Below are 22,773 nucleotides of genomic sequence, written 5' to 3' on the forward strand. Positions count from 1 at the left end.
TGCTGCAGGATGATGATGTGCAAGAGGCGGCAGCCAATAAAGCAGCCGTGTGCCCTGCCTTAGTGGCACACCAGCCCTGCTCTGTGCTGTGGGGGAACTGCAGGCAAGGAAGCCTCTGCTTTCCCTGGTTTGTAAGTAGCAACAATAATATTTAGAATAACAACGTTAACTTTTTATGGAAGATATTTAGAACAGTTTTCTTGGAGACTGTAGAGGAGAAGGCTCTGAGGTTTCAGCGCTTGCCTGTTGCAGTGAGGAGCACGGCCAGGACTTCAGGAAGCTGCCATTGAGCAAGGACAGCCCCCACTGGCAGCCTGGCAGCCGGGGTCTGCCTCCAATCCCTCATCTGAATGAAGCACTGCCGCATACAGAGCGCTTTGGGGTAGATGGCTTTGATTTGACTGGGAGCCGTTCAGAAACCTGCCTGAGAGAGCTCTGTCAGTCCAGCCCCTCTACAAAGTCTTTCTTTCTGGGTGGAGATACACTTTTCTGATAAGTTCTACTCTAGAGCTCTTTTGATGAAACTAATTTGCAGTTAATAAAATATATTCTTTTATTTGAATGCTCAGATCACTTGAATCATGAAACGGAGCCAAATATTCTTGTTTTTAAATTATTTACCCTGTTACAGACCAAGGATGGCATCGCAGGCTGCAGATAAAAAGCAGTGAGGCAGGTGTTCAGTAGAACCTTGGAGGAAGTGTGCGCAGACCCGCTGCCGTAGCAGCAGTGAGAAGCAGACTTGAAGGCAGAAGTGTGTGATGTGTGTGGCTGTGCGAGCCCCGTCCCGGTGCCCCGTTTGACTGGGTGAGCAGCACTGGCATACATTGATCCAAAGTCTGCTTCCCATAAGGACTTTGCTATGGAGCTACGCTGACCGTATGGCTTGCATCCAACTCAGCTGGATGAAGACGTGCAAAAATTGGTTGCAGTCCAGTATCTTTTAGTGGCAGAAAACGATGATTAGGAAAAAATGTTTAAACAATATGAGTGGTTTCCAGGCAAAAGATTACTTTGCAGCACTTGAGAAAGAAGGACATTCTCTGCAGTTGGGAGAAGTGTGATTAATTTAGCTGGTTTTGAGGATGCATTGAAAAATTTTGGGGAATGCTCTGGGTGAAGAGGCTTCAATATCCTTAGCATCATTTTTCTTTATAGAGCTCTGCTCCCGGTATAGTATTCCTGAAGGCATGTTTTCTTTAGGGTGTAGCATAGGGTTATTAAATATGAACCAAAGGTATTCATTCAAAGAATCTGTGTTCTCAGTTGTTAAATAAACCCAATGGGGGAACCGAGCATTTTTTTTCCCTAAAACTTGTATGTTGTTTCCTATTTAATGTGATCTCTGCCACTGTTGATTTGTAATCTGTGCTTTCACCCCGAAGTGCATGTGGTTGTGTTCGGATATTTCCTTCTTTAAATCAATCACTTTCACCATTTTCAAAAACACTTTTCGAGTTTATTGCTTTTAGTAAAGTGTTTGGACTGTCATTATTTATTACTGGCAAAGTGCTGACAACGTGCTCTTCCCAGATGAGTATTCACAGGGGTGTTTGCTGGGCACGGTGCGGGGCTGCATGCTGGTGGTGTGGGGCAGTGTGGGACTTGGCTCGGGCTCCGCTCTGATGAATTTGGTGGAATTTAAAGTCCTAGCCCGGAAAACCCGTGCTGCACATAATGTATCTTTTTGGAGAATTTCTGCTGCTTTGCAATTCTACCCTACTGCTTCATTACCGAAGAGCTCATGGCCCCGGGAGCACGGTGAGGATGCAGAAGGCTGTGCTGCTCCGCCCGGGGCGCTGCTGCATGAGCTGCAGCCGGAGGGCTGAGAGCTCGGTGCCGTCCTCTGCCCAGAACAGTTTAATGGCCTACAGATCAGGCTTTCAAGCAGCATGAATTAAACTTGTTGGTCTTTTTCTATGGTTTGGCAGCTGTTCCATCCTGGTTGCTTATATTCTCTGATCTAAGTTAATCTCCGTACAGAGCTGCAGCACTTCATTCACGTCGAGCCGTACGTCTGGCTGCCGGACTGCAGGTCGCGCTCCGCTGCGGCTCCATGCAGCCCCGGGGCTGTGGCTGTGGCACGGGACGCCGAGCCCTGCAGTCCCAGGGTGTGGGCATGCAGTGCGCTGCCTTGGGCAGGGTGCAGGACGGGCCTCCTCCTCACTGCTGAGAAAATGAAGTGGTTGATGTGAAAGTGGAAAGAATCGCTCGCTCCCTTTTTCATTCTCTCACGCGTTCGGGCTTTTATAAAATTTTAATCTGGCTCCACCAGTTCTCATTGATTTTTGGGAAACAGGATATTTTAGTAGTTTGGAATGAGATGAAATGCTTGCAAAGCCCATATGGTGCTTGTTTTAGGCGAAGGGTCAGCCTAAGGTTTTAGAAAGTATTTAAATATTTGGTTTACACGATTAGAATAGATTGTCTGGAATGGAGTCCATTACCCGAGGTGGTTCCTGCCGCACAGTTTTGTTTTTCACTGCAGTTCTTTGGGGTATGAGGTAGGTGTTCTGGCAGTGCAGGGCCCGAGCACAGTAAAAGTTAAGGGCTGTGAAGAAATGCTGTAGATGGGGTTCTGGACACCGCCAGAGCCATAGGTGTCTGTTGTGGCGCTTGTTGTAAGCCACGGTTTGGAAAATCCATTCTGGTCAAGTGAGCAGTGGTGCAGATGGCCTCCGACCCCGCAGTGAAGCCCCCACAGCGCGTTGCTTGGAAGTGGGCTTTTCCTCACCCACAGGCAAGGCTTTCGAATGGGATTGTGTTTCTTGAGAAGTACAGCCCGACACTAATTTCTTGTAGGTGTGGTTTTGTCTTCAGCTTTGAATGTACTTAATCTTTCTGTCCTCGATTTTTCATGATCTGTGCATAATCCCTCCATTAGGGAAGAGAAGCCTTTTTATTTTGGGCTATTCCTGTGGGGCTTTGCAGTACTGCAGCGCCGTTCTCAGGTTGGCCCAGAAGGCCCTGCCTGAGCGAGGGGCAGCACGCAGTGCGGGTCCGGGTGCGGGGCTGCAGCCCGTGCTCTGTGCGGGCCGATGTGCGGCGGCCCCCGAGCCGCTGCCTGCTCCCTCTGCTGCCTTCATCTCATCCAGTTGGACACCAAACGCCTACCACTGTTCTTTTGCTACGTGTTGTTGATATTTTTATATGAATTATGGAGCATCCTTTGATATCTGGAATTTCCCCTTATGCTCTTTTGTTACTTTTTATGAGTACTTTCTCCCTAACTTCAAAAGCAGTTCATCACCTCCGCGCAGACAGTCCCTGATTGCTGGTTTGGAGCTGTTGGCCATTCCTGGACCTGTTTTATGTGTTTCTCTCTAGAAACATTAAAAAGGGCCATGATGTATGCAGACCTCAGACCTTCTCTGCTTGCATCCGAAAAGCCTCTCATCACGTGCTGCTTCTGGTGCTGCTGAATGTAGATGCTTTCTATTGGTTTAAAAAATAAAAGAAAAACTAAAAGTAAGAGAGCAGTTAAATCTAACCTGGCCTGAATTGTAGTGGTGTGGCTGTTTCCTCCTAAATTACCTGGAAATTATACATAGTGGGAAGAGCACATATTTTTAGTCCCTCTCTCAGCCTGTGCAGGAGCAGCGTGCATTCCTGCAGTGGGCACTGCCTGTCCTCCTCTCCTCCTGCTGCTGCTGTGGGACAGCAGCTCCGCACCCTCTGCTTTTGTGCAAGGGGAGGGCAGAAATCACTTCTTTGGTAGTCCAAAATGAAAAATAATTGGCACTAGGATAGTTCACGTGAGTTGCCATTCCTTGACATTAGAGATTCCACTGAAGTACTCATAATTACTGTTAATATCTTTCAGTGGAAACTTTCTCAGTGAGCGAGCACTGGCGGAGCAGTATTTAACGGCGTGCTGCTGGCATGATAAGAATGCAAATAAGCGTTATTAGCCTAATGATTCTGCTGTCACCATGGCTGTGCAGCAGCAGTGTTGTGAATATGTCATGCAGCCCCCGTGAATTTGGAAAGTGTGTCAAAACACAACTTCAATTAGTTTGCTCTAATTATGGCTCTAGAGAGTTCATAACTATATTGCTTCTCATTAAAAGGGGCTTTCTTATATGGACACACACAGCACGTGAAGGGCTGGTGTGGGAGGCAGGAGGGAGCATCCCGGGCGGCCCGCAGCGCACAGCCCTGCCAGGGGCTCTGGGCACAGCCGTCCATTAGTTCCAAGAAGCTGCCGTGGAACATCCCTGGGTGCTGGGATGGAGATCGGAGGGAGGTTTGCTCTGACAAAGCAGCCCTGCGGAGCCCAGGGCAGCCATGGTGCCGTGGGCTCTGGCCCCGCGTGGCGTGAGCGCCTTCCGGCCCTGCAGGCTGGGGAGGTGCTCTTGTGCTCGTAGGTGAGCAGCTGGTGAGGGGTTAAAGCAGTAATTGTTTAAATCTTTCAGGCTTTCCTCCCAGTTCTGTGGTAATTTGATGAAGAACTTCACCCTAATTAAATATTCAAATTAGGAATAAGTGTCAATATGGCTTCCCATTGCCTGGAATGATGATTAATTGTATTCAAAACTCTAGTGGCCGCTGTAATCTAAACCAAACCGTTGTTCTTGATTATTTCTGCAACGCGTTTACCATGTTTTTGTTTTAAAATTTAAACTAGTAATTGATTTGCCATATGCTGCAGAGCTGCACATACTTTCACGATATGTGTTTAGGAACTTGGGGACTCTGTAATTGGGATTTTCTTGCTTTTCAATGGCAGCCTCTCTTTTTCCTTTTTTTTTTTTTTTTTTGTCTTCTACAATGCAAAGTGATTTGGCTTTCACAATGCATAAGGAAAATGCATTATGCAATCAACTTACTGGTAGAAGTTATATCGATCTTGGCCAAAGTTTGCATTAATTTAAAATAAATTAGATTTTGTTTCCCGTTTTTTCCCTACTATGTCATGCTTTTAAAGAAGAGGAGGAGAGGGAGAGAAGCGGTCTCAGCACAGCAGTCCTCACCTCTGTCTCTCGGCCGTGGCCCCACACAGCACAGCCAGGGAGAGGCGATGAAGCACGGCAGTGCTGCCTCTGCTCGGAGCAGAGCGCTGCAGGCTGAGCACCCACGCGGTGCTCACATGGTGGTGGCTCTGGGCTCGGCGCGTGGTGCTGTTGGCCAGCAGGCACTGCACGTACAGAAGGGTGGAGCCTCTTGCAGCAGGTGCTGGGATGAACTTCTAGAATGCTCTGCCTAGAAATTGACCTTTTCCAAACAGATCTGCTTTGCTTACGTGCAGAGCGTTTCCTACTGCTTTGTTTAGGTATGATGAAAACCACCCTCGGTACCAGCAAGAGAATTTCAGAAGATCTTTCTGTTGGCTGTTCTGATGCCTCAGAAAGTGTTTTTGGATACTGCTACTAAAAAAGAAAAACAAAACAAACAAAAAACCCGAACAACTGAGGAGCCTGCAGTGCCCGCAGGCAGCGCTCTTGTGGTTTATAGCACGTCCATGACAAACTGCCTCTGCTGGCAGAGCCCCGTACGGATTCTGTTTTAACAGAATACTGTTAGCCAAATTTGCAAATATTTTCACACCATCTCTTTTGTTAGAAATAGCTCTGGGAAGAACAGCAAATTCAAACTGATTTTCACTTTTTTTTATTTTATCCACGCTGTTCACCTTCAGCCACATCAAGATCTAAAAATACATGGTTCTTCAAAAAAATCTGCCTTCTTAGTAAGGCAGACAGTTTACAGATGATTTGCTCAAAAGAGAAAACCTGCTGACTGAGAACGTGGGTCTGATTCCTCCTGGACAACATCCAGGGCTCCTGCAGCTGCAGCACAGAGCACGGGGTTCCCAGGCAGTGGGCAGTGCAGGGCACCCTGCAGGTGGGCCGCTCTGCTGGGTGAGGTAATGGCCACTGCCTTTGCATTTGTGCCAGACTGAGCCCTGCTATGAGCATCATCATTGCATGTGGCAATGTGATCCAGAAGATGAATGATAATGTTTTATAAAAATTCACATGGACCTGAGATCAGTATTAGAAAAATACAGGTTTGAGTTGCAGGGCACGCTCGCTGCTGCCTGCAGCAAGGGTGATGGGTAGCATTTGGCTGCTCTGCAGAGGGACAGGGAGCAGGCAGCCCACCTGGGGCACCTTAGGAGCCACCTCGGCCAATGGGGGCATCTTCTGCTCTGCAGTAACTTTGTCTCCCTTTCTCTTTTTCAGGCATATCTCACTGACGCTTCCTGCTAGCTTTCGAGGCAAAAGTCACAGCAGCCGCCTGGACTTGGAGCACCAGCACTCAAACCTGTATGCCATATCAGGTAAGCTGGCGCACACCGTGGTTTCTCTGCTTCTCGGTAACCAGAAGGTTAACCAAGTTAAAGCAGACTTGTTTGCAGGTGGGTGATGTCTGTGAAATGCACCCCAGATCCGTGCAGGTGCCATTTAAGCACTGAGCACCAGGAATGCAGAGGGACCACAAAACACCTGGACAGGAGTGTTGTTAGTAGTGAGCATTACTGACCGAGGAGATGGCAGCCGTCAGGGAGGGATGCAGCTGCCCACGGTGGCTCCAGGTGAGAGCTCTGGTGAAAGCAGCACTGGCACAAACCTTGCTTCTCAGCTTTTTCATGACCTTCACTGGTGAGTTGTGTCAGACACCTCAGCACGTGTCCTGGGAGGCTCATCCTGCATTGCAAGGATGAGTTTTCATACACTCAGTTCTTTGCTATGAGCAACATACTTGTTTAAAACAAGTGATGTTAGGGCAAATTTGAAATCAGATGTGGAGATGAAGTTTGATGAAATTAGAATGAAATTAATTCGAACACAGGTTGTTCTACTTTACTTTTAAGAACTATGTGCTCTCCCTAGCTGTGATACTCTCCATTTGCTAATCCAGGCTGGTATGCTAATGCTGGAGCTGGTGATAGCTTCCAGATGCTGATGTGGAACTGCCGATGAGTATTCTTGCTGGTTTTTATTTTTACGTAGTCTGTAGGGAAGATAGCGTGCTGAGGCTCAAGCCCAAACCTCTGCCTGTATGGGTATAGGTAATTTTTTACTGTGCTTCAGGACCATGTGGTGGCTTTGTTTTGGAACTAAGGTCTCCTTTGAGCTGTCCCTGACAGCTCTGCTCTTCTGAAAAGGTTCTGCCTTGAAGTGCGTGATTCCTTGGAAGATGAGAATGCTGAGGACTGCAGTGTGCTTCTGGGGCCCAGCACAAAGAGGCAGGGATACTCTACAGAGCTGCACTTCAGTCTCTCGCTCCCGCAAGTGCTGAGAGCTCTGCACTCTGGCAGCTATTCACAAAGCGCAGCAAAAGGACTGTGGGTTCTGCAGACTAAAGAAGAGTGTTAGGTGCAGCTGTTGCACAGGAGTACATTTCAGCTGCCTGTCCTCTTACGGGGCTATCTTTTATTGTAGTTCAGCTAAGCAGTGCAGGAGATTTTTCTTTAAAATTAATTATTTTTGAGCACTGTTACACCTGAACAAATATTGTTATAGCCACAGTAGAAACACACTTAGTAGCAGTTTTCTCTTCGTTACAACATTTTTTGAAGGGGAGAAAAATACTTGCTTTAGACCTGACTCTGTCAAAATCTAATGAAAGTGAGTTCCATTCACCTGGCTGGAGTGGATTCTCAGGACAGCTTGGAAACCCAGAAGCAGCAGCACTGGATTTGGTGGGCTGTACAGTAAGTACTGCTTGTGCATGATCACAGAAGAGATGGTGGCAAAAATGTTCCATTCACAGGTCCTTGCCATTAATAGTGAGTGACACTTCTTACATGGGAACATGGCACTAATTCATGTACCATAATCAAAGGGTTATTTAAGAGGTAATCTCTGACTAAAACTGCAGCTTCAGGTTCCTAAATAGACGGAATATAACAGTGGCATAATTCTTGTCAGTACTCGTTTTTCTTGTTACTTTCCTGCCCTAATAGACTTAGAAATGTAAGGGAAAGCATGTTCTGTTCTCATGCTCACGAGGCCATCCTGCACAGAGGATGGCAGAGCTGTGTTTTCTCTTCTGATACAGCATCAAAAGCACTGGTGGAGGCAGCGCTTCCGCTTGAGAGTTGCTGGGCATGACTGTGCCTCTGGGACTGCCTCTGCTTGCAGCATGAGCAGCCTGGAAAAACAACCCGTTCTGCAAATATCCGGAATGACTTACAGGATAGTTATAAGCAAAGCATAAAACAGACCTACAAAACTGGGCATGGCATCATTTGCACAAGCACCTTTCACTCAAAGTGCATGGCAGGGTGTGCTCCCCCACACTGCACGTCTCTGCCAGGCCCTTGTTACTCAAGTTGTTGTGCATACCGTGGTGTAATGGCTATTGCAGCTGGGGGACAATTCTGAAGAAATGCTTTTTGTCATGCGAAACATCCTTTGTGTTGGCAGAGATCTTAGTTTGCACCTCCTGACCGCAGCAGCCTTGTCAGCAGCTGTGATGAGGTCCAGGGACAATTCCCTCTGGGTACTTGAACCTCACCGAGGCAGATTAACCCCAAGGCACGTGGTGGAAACCATTCAGAAGTTTCCTGTTGTGTAGGAGCGGTTCTCAGCCAGTCCCTTTTATCCGTGCTGCAGTGTTGGTGTCTCACTGCAGTGCCATGGCAACAGGAAATTTGTGAGCGCTTCCGCACTGCTGCCCTGAGTGCTCCCAGGGTTTGGGGGGAAGCCGGCGGTGCAGGGAGGTGGGGGGGGAGAGTGGTGGGGAGCAGGCCTTGCTGATGTGCTCCCGAGCTGCTGGCTCCCTCTCTTGGCTCCTGACAAAATGGAAGGCTCCTGCTTCTGGCTGAAGGAAACAAAAGCCGTTATGGGCAGCCTCTTGTCTCCGAGTTCTGGTGTCGCCTTGGTCTGAATTGCAGTAAGAAGGGGACAGGATATTTAGAGAGACAGCTGCAGAGGAGCTGAAGGTCTGTGCTGTGGGCTCAGCATTGTCCCAGCAGGTGACACTGGGGAGGACTCGGCCTGTTGTGGGCGAGGGGAGCAGCCTGCCCTGCGTCTCAACATCCGTGTTGGTAGAAATTGCCATATTCCCACTGGAACCGTCCTATACTCCTCTGTGCATGCAACGTGATTTCAATTGCAAAGCTGGAGTCGAGGAAATAACGGTCCTGAAAGCAGTAATTACAGCTTTTGGCCATCCTGGTGTCATTTCCAGTCTCAGCAGTTGATCGCTGGGTGACCAGGGGATGTCCTTGCTGCACCACAGATGATGAACCTGCCTTTGGCAGGATGCTGAGGGGAGGCCCACACCTCCAAGCCTGCAGCGCAGAACTGCTGCAGGTGGAGCTGCAATAGACCTGATGCTGCTGGGATCGTGGTGCTGCAAGGAGTGCAGTGCTGAGGGCTGACAGGAGTAATATGCATGTTCCAATGGGCAGCAGCTGGAAGAAGAATATCCTGCTGTAGGCAGTCCTATCAGCAGGCACTGCTTGGTATTTCACAGGACAGACTTTCTTCATGGCCTTCAGCTTAATTAAGATGTTGTTGTGACTACATACTGCCTTCATTTCAGGCTGTGGCATCATCCGGCTGCATACTGCTTTGCCTTATTGGAGCCGCAAGGATGGAGGGAGAAGGGAGCACTCGAAGGCAGCTGCTGATGTTAACACATAGGGAGAATTCCTGAATGAAGTGAAAAAATATTTATAATAATGGTACTCAAATAGAAGGGAAATAAGTCACTTTAAGGGTATATAAATTTTTATGATAGTATATAAACAGCCATAGCTTGCCTTGTCTCCCATCTATCCCTGCAGAGAATGAGGGCAACATCTAGCATAAAGAAAAATATAATAAGAAAACAAAGAAATGAATGAGAAGAGCTGGAGGATTGATCGCTCGGTATATTTGTATATCCTGATGTAAGAGGTGCTGCTGACAGGTGGCCAGGTTTCTTCTGTACAGAACCATGTGTGTGCTGTCAGGGCGGTGCGAGCAGCCTTGTTCCGATTGATGAATTGCCTGCTTTCTTGATTAAACCTTCCGTCACTTAAGAAACAAAAAGGCTGTGTTTGGATGGCAGAGTGGGACACGTCAAAAAAATCTGTCTGCTTTACCTTTGTGCAGATGTTGGGCACAGACTGTAACATGTATTATTAAAATGAATGTGGCATTTACTGTGCATTATTTCTTTCCTGGGAGAAAGGACCTGTAAATTATATGCTAATAATCAGCTTTAACCCTTTCAGAAACCAAGAGATGTAGCAGTGTGAATACTCTTGCAGGCCTTGCTAATTGGATGGTCCTTAATGCCGCCGCAGCTCTCTGAAGTTAATCACAGCGTGTGTCAGGACAGGCTGCCACTGCCCTGAGAGTCTCACCTGCAGGAAGTGCTGTGCTGTGTGAGTGCCGGCGAGCGGAGCCTGGCGGTGGATGCTGCACTGCCGGGGCTGTGGCAGGGGCAGCAATGCAGGCCTGCTGGCAGGGCAGGCTGTGCCCGCAGCTCCCGACTTCCTGCACCGCTCCAGGTTTGGTTTTGCTTGAGTTGCTCTGACCTGCAAGCTGGGCATACGTGATCAAGTTGCCGTCTCGAGAAAAGAATTAGGGATGGAATGAGGCCTTAACATTCCTTTCGGAGCACGTGGCAGGACGCTGTTGGTCACTAGTTGCTGAGCTTGCAGAATGAGGTTTCCACCTGCTCTGTCTGGCACCCGCTGTGCAGTTCCTTGCTCATGGGGGGATGAGGCCCCTGCTGGCACTGTGCATGCCCTGCTGGCAGCGCCCCGGCTCTGCTGTCAGGCTTTCTGTTGCTGGCTCCTGAGTCCTGCTGCAGGGGGTGTCTGGGTGCTGCTGCCGTCCTGACGGCCTCGTATACAAAGTCTCTGTGTACCTTCTGGAGTCTGATGCTCTCAGACTGTCAAGACAGAAATTGCATTGCATGAACTGCCCCATCAGAATATGTGTGTACAAAATAATTAGAGCCTCTTTGACCAATCTTGTGTTTGAAACAAGTGCACAAATGTCCGAATGCTGCTCCAGCTGTCACCTACTGGGCAGGAACCTGACTTCCATCATGTCACCCTCTGCTTCTACAGGTTGCTGCTCTGGCATTGCCAGGAGATAGCAAGGTGATCTGCTACCCTTGGATGTGACCAAGTTTCATTTATTTTGAGCATTTAAATACGGAAGCTGCACTGAAAAAGACAACACAGAGTATACTTTGCTGCCTGTTAGTGTACGGTGTTTCAAATGACCCTTGCTGCTTTGTGGCTTCTAGCCATGTCACTGCTGCAGGCCCTCGTGTGGCTCCTGGAGGAGCTGAGCTGTGCAAGGGGCAGGGCTGCATCATGGAGCTGCTGGGACTGGGGAGCCCAACTCCTGCAACACATGGAGGGTCTGGGAACATGCAGTGATGTGTAATGCAGAGCTCCGGAGGCAGCGGAGAATGGAAACTGCTGATAATGAGCTGGAAAAACGTGAAAGGCAGTGAATTCCTGGAGGGAAAGAAAGTTACTTTCCTGTGTTGGATAATACTGATGTTAGCAAGAGGACTTGTCATTTTTTAATAGGTAGATTTCTTTGCAGGATTTATTTTACATGTTGCTCTTATGCAGCACGATTCCCTCCATGCTTTCTGAGCTCCATCTCTTACAGCAGGGCCCAGTTCTGCCATCCTGTTCCAGATCAGGCCCACCAGCCCAGCCCCAGAGCACCACGTGGCACACGTCACATAGAGGAAAAGTAAGGAACAGTGGTCTTTCTAGATGAAAAAGTGGGAGAAAAGTTACAGGCTTTGCTACATTTCTGTGCCCATGCGTCAACTTCTTTCTGGTTGCAAAATATCAGGTTATCTATGCTACAACTGCCACTTACTTCTCTTCAATGTGCATTTTCTTTCAAAAGATACTGTATCTTTTATCTGGATGTAATGAGGACAGACGTTTTAATCAGAGGTTAGTCATTTATTTTTGCAAACTATTGTTTTCCTTCATCATTTTTGCAGATAATTAAATGGTTCGCTTGGCACAGTGTGTCTGCTTTATTAAAACAGGTAATTTTGAAAAAAAGAAAGATGGTATTTTTTGGTTCACTGCACAAGAATTGCTTTTATCTTCATCTTCAAGTGTAGTTTCTGGTGGCTCTGCAATCCCCTCCTATGTTGGAGCACTTTGGTACGCCCAGCTCTGCTCTGCAGAGGGGAGGCCCTGTGCTACATTTTGCTGTCGATCCAGATTCCCCCGTGTGCATTCGTTGCACTTCTTAAGAATTAAAGCAGAACTAAATTTATTTTTTGTGGCGCTGAATTTTAATCAGAACGGTCCAAAAGCAGACAAGTTGTGACACAGGCTTTATTCCGCACTGAAACCTCTTTGCTGGGCTGGGATTAAAGTCAGCCCGTTCTCCTGCCCTGCAATTCCCAGTCTCTGGACTTAGAGAGCTGGATAATCATCAAAACACAAAAGGCTCTATTAATAACCAGCCGTGCGGGGAAACTGAAGGCTGATGTAAAGTGCTGCAGCTGTGTCTTCCAGGCAGGGAGATGTGGTGCTTAATGCTGTGTTTAATGGGATTCAGAGGAGTGTTTGTGGTGGGCTCAGCTCGGCTGTGCCTTTTGTGGTGGGACAGGCGCTGGGCTCAGCGGGCTCGGCCCGCATGTTGTGTTCTGCTTAACCTGGTCTGGTCCAGAGCCGCTTCCTTTGTCTTCCCCATCCCATCCCTGCATAGTGGTACGGGTGCAGGAGGTGTCGGCTGCGGCGCTGCTCTTTTCCGTGCCTGTGTGCCATTACCGACCGCTGTGGGAAGCGCTGCGCCTTCGTTCCTTTCTGTCGTGGGCTCCACGGCGTACCTGGGCCATGCGCCTGCTCCCAGGGGTGCTGGTGGGTCCGGCAGCTGCACGATGGCAGTGGTGGTGCCGGGGGTCCCGTGGTGATGCAGGATGGCAGTGGTGGTGCCGGGGGTCCCGTGGTGATGCAGGATGGCAGTGGTGGTGCCGGGGGTCCCGTGGTGATGCAGGATGGCAGTGGTGGTGCCGGGGGTCCCGTGGTGATGCAGGTACCCCATGGCAGTGCAGTTTCTGTGCAATGCGACCTCCAGGCGCTGCGCCGTGTTTGTTTTGCTTTTCTGAGCGCCGTAGTTCGACTTTTTTTAAATAGGAAGCTGCTCTGTGGTTTGGATATTTAAACAGTTATTAACCGAATGACAATTAACAGATTGCACCGACAGATTTTCTTTTCAGAACCTCTGAAATCGAGTACAGTTTGCAAAACTATCGCGGCACAGTAATGACAATGAATTTTGATTTCCCGGAACTGATATTAGACTCCTTATTAAACTATGTGCATCTGCTTTTAATTTACTCCAAATAATTGGAAAATGCAATGAAGCTTTCCAATTAAAGCACGGCTTTATGCTGTTTAATAATACCCCCATAATATTATAGCTTACGAAGTGACAGGTGAGTTGGTGTATGAATAAAACATAAAGGCGGCAATAAGGGACAGAAAACCGGAGACAGTTGTTGGGGATTTTAAATGCTGGATGTAATTTGCATATATTAATCTCTTCTTTTCAGCCTTATCAGGCGTTCTTCAGTATTTGAAGTTAAAATAGCGTTGACAGGCGGGAGTACGCTTAGTTTTTTCAAGGATTTATTACTTGTATAATTTCTGATCTTTAATAAGCAGATATGACTGATCCTCATAGTTCTATAGAAATCGGTTAATTGTTCCAGATGGCGTGTACTGATTATGCAAAATTACTTTTCACACCATTTTTTTTTTCTGATGGAGTTTGGAGTAAAATTAAATTTTTTATAGCTTTCTTATCACGCTGTTTTACAGTGGTTTTTGCACAGAAGTTGAATTTAATCTAGTATAATCATTGACCAGCAGAGTTATTCTAATGTAGCATTTTCTGATTTGACAAAGAATAATAGAACACATCGCTCATTGTTCGTTACTGTGCTGCTAATAAAAAGGCGTTCTAGTGCAGAAAAACCAGGCTGTTATTTATGAAGAATGCCTAATTTGCACCGTTAAAATGCGGAATTGTTACAGTGAGATGTTCTCTCTTTTGGATAGAAGGCGCAGGCAGAACAAATACAAACAGTCTCGTCGCTGCAGATTCCCTCTGACGCCGGAGGATCTCTCGGGCGGCTGCAGGCCGTGCTGGGAGGTGTGTCCCCATCACGGGGATGGATCTCAGTGGCGTCACTTCGTAATCCCTGCGGTGGGCCCAGCCCTGTGTCACAGCCGTCCCAGTACCGCGCTGTCCCCATCCGGGCTGCTCCCACCCTGCAGGCCGCGGCGCAGGGCCGAGGTGCAGACCCAGCCTGGGCCAACCCGTCCTGCCGCTGCTCCTCGCAGAGCAGAGCAGCCGCTGGTGAAGACGCAGCCTCGTGGAGAACGGAATTAAAATCTGCTGTTAAGTCAGGAAAGCGGGGATACAGCAAAGGGACTTCTGGAAAGAGTGCTTATTTCTAACTCTGCAGAAAGAAGATGAGTAATTAACTCAGCCGTTAGAAATCTCAGGATTTCTCTCATCTCCTGCAGAACGAGAAAATTGCTTGTGCGTACTTCTATATGTGTACAAATAATATATAGGAAAGCAAGTAATGGCATAAATCAGGAACGATTAGAAAATATTTGTTCTAATGAAGTAATAATTTGGTAGTAATGCTTTTCATCAGCGTAGCTTAAGGCTACATTAAGTGGACAGACTTTATATGGATTCTCTAATTTTAATCTCCAAAATGCTATCTAATGTCTCATTAAGACTCGCATATAATGTATCTTAAGTACAGTCATTAAATATAGTTTAGGGAGATTTATGTTCAGATATTGCTTAAAGATGTTTTAATAGGCCCATTTACTCTGATGATATTAATGAGCTCTTAACACATATTAAGCTTCTAAAACTGGGAGATTCCTCTCGCAGTGACAAAACAAGGTGGACTGGGACCCTGTGGCACAGCCGCGTTGCAGGGCTGCAGTTGCCCCCAGGGCTGCGCTGCTGCGGGCGGCGGGGCTGGGAGGTACCACGGGTCTGTGTGTGAGTGCAGTAAACAATGAGGGCTTTTAAGGTTGAGCCAGGCACGGCCGTGATTCATACAGCCCGCAGTTTTGATCGTTTCAAGTCGGTGCAGGAATTGTAATTACGTTTAATACAAACTGCTTGTTCCCATATTGTCGCTTTAGTTCCAACTCCACTAGTTATTGCAAACAAAATTCTCCAGTTTCATCACTCGGCTCTTCTTAAAGAATCCTTCTGAGTTCAGAGACTTTTCTAATTACTAAATTGGTTTGTTAGGAGGAGATAATAGCAAATTTCTTCTTTTCGTAATTGGACGCTTCTTCCCTGTAGGCTAATGTATGCTCAGCACTCGCATGCACAATAAGCCGTGCTTTTGAGAAGCCATAACTAGCTAATAAGTGCCGCGGTGTCATCAGAGAGTAATGGTTTGCTGATTAGCATAATTAATGACAAATGGTGGTGTGGAGCTGGCGGATTGGTTTAGCAGATGATGAATGCGTCGCAGCCGCCACTGAATCCTGCCGAAGTCCCCCGGCTGCCAGCGGGCAGAGTCCTGTGGCTGGGGCCGGCACCGGGCATGGGCACGGCCCTGAGCTCGGCCGTCCCACCGCAGCACAGTGCTGAGCACACGGGCAGCTGATGCGCTGCAGTGAGCTGTGTCAGGCGCTCTGTGGAGGGCGGGAGGGAGCTGCCCGTGTCCGAGCTGCGAGATGGGTGCGTTTGTCTGTGACTTGATTAATCAGCGCTAATTCGCATTCGCACACGAACTGATAAAAACAGAGTTACCTTTTCCCCTTTAAAGGGGAGGAGGGATTATTTCTAGGTTGTCTCTTTTTTTAGTGATAAGCAACTCTTTTACCAGTAAGGATGAAAATACTTAATTTGCATTAGCAAAAGAAGCTAATTATTATATAGTTAATTAGCATCTGGAAATGAGGATTATCTTAATTACAAAGCACAATTTCCTTAATAGCTACAAAACTGTAAGTTTGATCTGTGTGGAGATTGGTGACTATTATTATGTAATTAGTGATCATATTAATGGTGCGGTGTATTTAGACATAATTTGCATATGCAAATGAAATTTACCCGATAGAAATATGTGGCTCTGCTAATGGCTCTGAGCACTTAAAAACTGAATTGCAATAGGGGGCGAGGTCCCGGCCAGCTGCATGGCACCACTGTGCCCCCAGCCCGGCTCAGCCGCACTGCAGCTGCCGGCAGCTGGGCAGCGCCTCGTGCAGCACCGCTCTGCAGCTCCCTGCACCGCCCTGCTGCACGCAGCGCTGGGTGCAGGACTGGAGCCTCCTGCAGCAGCAGCAGCCCCTCCCCTCTGCTTTTACGAAAAGCCAGACATATGTCAGCTAAGCGGAATCAAAGCTTGCAGGGCCGGAGCCCCTAACAAAAGGCATTGTGTTCCTTTACCGTGCCCTGGTCCCAAACTGCAGTACTGCAGATGGCTGAGGTGCCAAGAACATGAGTGCTGGAGGAAGCGGTCTGCCCCAAGCAGGATGTTTCTCTCATCAAGGGGGGAGATTTACAGCCACAGCCAGGGAACACTGCAGCCATTGTGGGTGCCTCCTCAGATGCTTTTTGCAACTGTTGACCCCAGCCTGAGTTGTGCACACTGGCACTGCTGTCAGCCTGCTGCGGCCCCACAGGCTCTGCTGTCTTCAGTCAGAGCTGGAGGTGATGGAGCAGTGCCTGTGTTTCCTTCGGAGCACGGCCGCTGTGCTGCTCAGAGCTGTGTGCGCGCCCCACGCTGTATCAGCTCTGCTCTAATTAATTAAGGGCTGTTGCTTGGGAGCAGCACGTGCTTAGGTGTAAGCTTTGAAGTTCAGTATGTTGCAGAGACTTCAAAGGAGACATTTTATTAAAAAATAATAAAATCAAGAGCTCCCAAACACTCGCAACCCAAAGAGCTTGTTTGAAGTTGCTCCATGCTGGCGGTGTGGGGCAGCCACAGCACCCAGGTACCATTAGCCATTACCATGCAGTGCTTAACCTTCGTGTTATTTAAAGAGAGAGAATAATCAAAGCCAGGAGTGTTGCTCAAGTGTTTTCAGGGCTTGATCTAGCAGTACAGAACTAATTGTGTTGTGTCATGAGTTATGCAGGAAATAGAGAAAATCAAGGCTGACAATCAAATTAGCAAAAATGTAAATTTATTCCAGGTCTGTTTTTTGAATCAATGTCATTCAGGATGAACAGAAAAGCTCTGGCTGTTTCCATTGCCAGGACTCCTGTCTGTGGTGAGCCTGACCCTCCCGGGGAGCTCCGGGCAGCTCCAGGCTGCGCTGTGGCCTGAGTGCCTCGTGCTGGGGCTGTTCCCCTGGGCTGCAAATGGAGCTGGAGACGCTCCTGGAGGAGGGTGGTGAGCTGCTCGGTGCTGTTGTTTCTCCCCTGAGGTTTGGCTGTCACAGTGCTCTGGAGATGAGTAGAGGTGCTGCTGCATCTGGCACGTGGCACACATGCTGTACTATTCGGGCCGCTCTTTACGTGGCTGTGTACAGAAAAGCAGAAGTAGGAGGCTTAGCTGTACATCGTGGAGGGAGCAGCTCGTTCTGGGAGGCTTGCACCCTCCTTTTGCTGCCTTGCCGGCTGCTTTTCTCCGCGCTTGTGAACAACTTTCCTTGGGGCTGAGACCACAGCGTTCCTCAGCTCTCAGTGTCCTGCACAGTTCTGCGTGTGGGTGCAGGCACCGAGCTGTGCTGCAGTGGCAGTGCATTCAGGGCCGCGTGTTTTCCTGCGGGTTGTGGAAGCGGTTATTAATGTTTAATTTTCAGTGCAATGCAGGAAGGAATTTTGTTATTCAGTTATTTAAATATTTTTAAGATCAGGAAGTGAAAATTCAAATGTAAAAGACAATGCAGAAACAGCAGTGAAGATAGCCAGAGCTACGGAGGCGCACGGAGAGGATGTGAGGAGGGGTCGGAGGGCTGTGCCGCGTCCCCATGGCTGCGCGGTGAGGAACCGGCACTGCCGCAGTGTGCACACCCAGCAGCACGACAGCTATTTGTCTGCACCCAGGAGCTAAATATGACAATGTTAGCATTTTTCATTTCCCTGACGTTACCATTAATAAAGCAATGATCCAAAAGAAGCTTTGCTGAGTCTGTTCTTTATGCTTCCATCACTCACGACTAGATAATTTCACACAGGATCGTTTTTAAATTAAATGACGATAAAAGCGCTCCGCTGTCCTGTGTTCACTAGTTCATAGAAGTCTATCAAGTCATTAATGTGTCATGACAAACTGCTAGTTGGATTCAAGAGTAATTAATTATTTGCATAAATAACAGGTTGGACTTGGTGCCTTGCACGGAGCGCTGAGCGCTGGGACGGCTGCGGGTGGACGGAGCTCCGCCGCTGCTTGAGCTCCACGGCCTTCGGCAGTGGCTGCTTCAAGAAACCATCTGATCATTGGAGATTTCAATGAACAATGATACAGATTTTCATAATCACCATTAATCACCACATATTTTTCAAGATAATTACAGCAATTATTATTTAGATTCCTCTTTTATGTGCGCATTGTAGAAAAGAACAAGTGCTTATTACGCCGGGTAGTGTAGAGAACTACAGTCTGAAGTTCTTTGTCATCCAGAAACTCATTATGTTAACTGATGCTGTCTGTGAAAGTTCGTCAGCATGTTTAAATGAGGGTAGCATTGGCAGGTCTGATTATTTAAATCTGGTAGCTTTGCTAAAAATATAGTTATTCCAGAAAGATGAATTACTAATTTGACAACCGCGATTTGGTTGGAGTCTGCAGCACAGAAGGCGGCATCTATCGTGTGCTCGGAGGGGGTGACGGTGCTCCTCGTGGCACAGGGCGAGTTTCGAAGTCGGCTAACAGCTGGTGCTTACAGCCAAGAGGGGCTGTGGGGCGCGTGGCCCCACGGTGGGCTGATGGGCTTCTCCGGAGTTTGGGCTCAGCGCTTCTGGCTGTGGGCTCTTCAGGCACTCTTCTGATTCCAGCAGACGAGCTAATTGGTTGTGACCTTCAGGGAGGAGCTGTTCCTCAGAGACCGTAAACGGCGCTGACGTTTTTCTTTCTGAGATCCCTGTCTGTTTTTTTCTGGTTTTGAGAGTGGTGCAGGCAGCTCCCTGATCTGTTGCAGATGTAATTCCATGCAGGGGAGAAGCCACCCGCGTGCGGCGCCGCGGCTCCCAGCAGGTCCTCCCCTCCGCTACCTGCCCCAGCACAGCAGCGCGTGGCCAGGCTCTGCCCAGCTGCTCTGCAGCACCAGCCATCGCTGCACACTACACAGCACAGCATCTGTAGGTGCCGTGAGTCCTGCCTGGCTGTGCAGAGCTGCTGGGCGAGCTGCTTGCCTTCTGCTTTTTCCTTGTAGTGTTGTGGGTCTGCCACGCCAGCTCCTGTACACGCTCCCTGCGCTTTGGGGCTGCGGCATTAATAACACGCTTCCATGCATCATGCCATTTTTAAGTATGATCGTTAGGATAAAGGGCATATACTTAATTACAGGCCTGCTTAATTACAGCTCTGTTGAAGCTCGTTTGTTTGGGAGAGTGCTAATTGTGCTGCTGGGCCCTTGGCACGCCCCGCATTCAGCTGCTCCTGCAGGGCGGGCGCAGGGCAGCGCGGCTCATCCTGCAGATCGCCGCACAAACGCCACGATCAAAGCAGCTTCTGTTGGGGGGAACGGATGCAGATGGTCTTTCAGGTTCAGAACTTTCCAGGGTTTTGTGACACTGCTTTTGATCTGTTTCCTTTTGTTTCATGAAACGCCGTGGCTGCCACATAACACCTTTGATAATGAAACAATCTCAGTGGAGTGGGGTTTTTTTGTTTTCGTTTGGTTTGGTTCTTTAAGTCAAAAATAGACAGAGTGTGAGATGCTAAGTATTCTTAAATGACTCATTAAATCACTAACGTAATAACTCGCTGGTGCCGATGGCAGTTAGGAAACTGCAAGCAGAGAGATGCGGGCTTCAGGGGTGCAGATGCTTTGTGAAAGAAAACCCTATTTGAGGATTACTGGAGGGCATTTCAGGGGTTAAACTTGGTCTGGTTGAAGTTTTTATTTCTGTAAGAGCTGAAAGTTAAAGGTGTAACTGACACAAAGCGTGTGTGTCTGGGGCTGCACTCTGCCTTAGAAATGTGCCCTTTTCAGTCTTGTGTGGAAATTGCTGAGATGCAGGCTTCAGAAGTAAGTGGCTCACTTGTACTGACATATCTTGTGGGAGGATTTCTGTGGAGTTTCCAAGGCGGCGATAACAAGACAGGAACACTGAGCGTCATTGCGTTATCAGAGAAGAATATACAAGACATTAAAATAGAAGAAATCCTCTTAATATCATTAAGGTGATGCTGCAGAGAGTGCCTGGCACAGTGACGTGTCTGTGTGCCTGTCCTCTACTTCACTGATTTCTGTCCCCCAGCGGCCATTCACGTTTTGTTGCAGCTCTGTTTCTTGCTGCTGAATCTCGAGCGATGACAGCAAGGGAAGGGGCTGGCAGTAGTTCTGCACAGGTAGCAGTATTTACAGCTTTGCATTTGGAATGTGAAAGTTACCTGAACCAGGTATTTTCTTTTTCCTCTTGCTAGGACACTAAGTCAGCTCAGATGGATCCCTGTGGTAGTGGTAAATAAACATCCGTCCTTTTAGAGTGTTTGTTTTGCATGGCAAACACCATCCTGTTTTGGCATGTGGCCCAAGTTGGAACCAAACTTAAAACTGAGACCATGAAATTACGTGTGAGTAGAGCAGGGAGGGTTCATAGAGCTCCTGACTTTGTAGGGACTAACCCAGCTGTGTCTTGAATGGAGAGAAACCGCTGGGAGATTGGAGGGAGAAATGGTTGGCGGTAACTTCCATGGAGCATCAGTCAGATGTCATTGCCATGTACACTTGGTGTGTTTTTGTGAGCATGAAGTTGCACACCAGAAGTGAGCTGGAAAAGTAACATCTCTGTTTGTTTTGTCCCTTACAGCAATGGATGGAGTGCCTTTCATGATCTCAGAGAAGTTTGCCTGTGCTCCTGAAGGGGTGAGTTGTCTTCATTCTTATTCCCGTGTCCATAGTTCGTCTGTTTGTGGGGAGTGGTCGCAAGGCATCGGCACAAACTGCCTGCTTCCTGATCTCTGGGAACCCATACCTTGCTGAGCTGTAGGGCAGGAGCAGCCTGGGGCCAGGTCTGCACAGGAACTGACTTCTGCCAGGAGAGGAAGGTTTAACACCATTAAAATGGGAGTGGGAGCATGGCTTTGGGCACTGGAAACACCTTTTATTTCTTATTAGAGATTTTAAAGAAAGCTGCGAATACTCATGTCTACCACATTGACATTGCACTGACGCAGCATCGCAGAAGCCAGCCTCACAGGTTCCATTGTGCACCCTGAAGCTCAGGTCAGCGGTAGCAGTGCGACGCCAGGTCGGGCGCTGTGCCCACGGCTGGGCCGGGCTCCTTCCTCCCACTGCCACACCTGAGGTGCGATGCCGGGAGCACCGCCGCTTTTTCTGCCCTAAAACCAAGTGCAGTTGGCATCACCCGGGCCTTCCAGAGCTGTTGAATCACTGTGAGCACTGGTGGCTGCACGAGGAGCCGAGGAGCTGCAGCTGACCCGAGATAGCAGGGTTGCCATGGCTACATTGGAGGAAATCCAATTCCAACGTGAAAATGTGCCATCGTGTTTACCAATTCCAGCCTGGAAAGTTTAGAGAGGTGCTTGAGTTCTAATGATACCACAGCTGGACCTCTGCAGGGCACCAGGAGCAGGAACAGCAATAGAAAAATGATTCTAGTGTTCCTGTTGCCCTCTGGCTTGAGAGATTATTTAAGTCAGAGTATCTCTGGCGCAGCGGCAGAGCAGAGAGGTCCCCACACACAGCACATTTGGGCCCTGCAGGAGCTGCTCAGCACCACGTCCTGCAGGTCATGGCAGTCCCACAGCACTGACCGGGGTTGGTGGGCTGGAACTCAGAAGCCCTGAGAACCTAATGCATCCCATTACCAGTTCTTTAATCCATCTAATCACTAAAGCAGTCTCTCTTTTAAAGTCAATTTATGAGAAGCTGTTACAGCAAATGCAGAGCCGTCAGCTGTGTCTGATTTTTCCCACCATGCTCCTGCTTCGCACATCCTTTTTCTCGCTGACACAACCTCGGTGTGCAGCCGGATGCAGTTTTTCACATCCATTGCTCTCTGCAAGGGTTGTTTATGGGCCGTTATTCCCAGAAAGCTGGATCCCCTGTTGCAAGGACAAGTGCAGAGAGATTAGACTGTGCTAATCCTCCCTTCAGATCCTTTAGACACCATTGCCACCATATGGTCACTTTGGTCGCAGCTCTCCCCACCCGTGCCACTCACTCCTGCGTGCTGCGGCCAGACAAAGTCTGTGGGCAGTGCAGGGCATGAGCTGAGGGCAGCGAGGTGGCTGAAGATTGGCCTATCTGAAGTGACGCAGTGATGAGTGTCAGCTGTCCCCACTTAGGGAGAAAGGCATTAGAGCTGTTATCCCTAAACCAGCTTCTGCTTCTTCACTCTTGTGGTACACCGAGAAATAGGATTATGCATGCGTTTACAGATGGTGCCTCTAAATCTCTGGTGATAGAATCTTTTCTGACTTTAAACAAAATGAAAACAAAACAATAGAAAAAAACCAACAAACTAAATTGGACATTTGTTTCTTTTTTTTCCCCACAGATGCAGCCAGTTGATCTCTTGGGCATCACAATCAAAACCCTTGCAGAAATTGAAAAGGAGGTAGGTACCCCGCCATGCACTGAGCAAAAGCTGTATGAGATCTGTGCTTATTTGGTTGCAAGATCCTCTGCCCTGTGGCAAA

The 22,773-nt window shown here is 48.4% G+C and overlaps 1 protein-coding gene across 10 annotated transcripts in view; it reads left to right on the forward strand.

Moving 5' to 3' along the window:
• Positions 1–22,773, forward strand: part of MVB12B (multivesicular body subunit 12B) — a 52,102-nt gene that overhangs the window by 19,602 nt on the left and 9,727 nt on the right. For all 10 annotated transcript variants that reach the window (XR_014887223.1, XR_014887224.1, XR_014887218.1 and 7 more), the window contains 3 exons: positions 6,186–6,283; positions 20,919–20,974; positions 22,632–22,691. Coding sequence is in view for 3 of the 10 variants with exons in the window: in XM_085239153.1 (XP_085095279.1) it covers positions 6,186–6,283; positions 20,919–20,974; positions 22,632–22,691 (214 nt within the window). In the remaining 7 variants the exon portion in view is untranslated. The remainder of the gene's footprint in view (positions 1–6,185; positions 6,284–20,918; positions 20,975–22,631; positions 22,692–22,773) is intronic.

Source organism: Meleagris gallopavo, chromosome 19 (genome assembly GCF_905368555.1).
Source record: "Meleagris gallopavo chromosome 19, MGAL_WU_HG_1.1, whole genome shotgun sequence".
Lineage (NCBI taxonomy): Eukaryota > Metazoa > Chordata > Aves > Galliformes > Phasianidae > Meleagris > Meleagris gallopavo.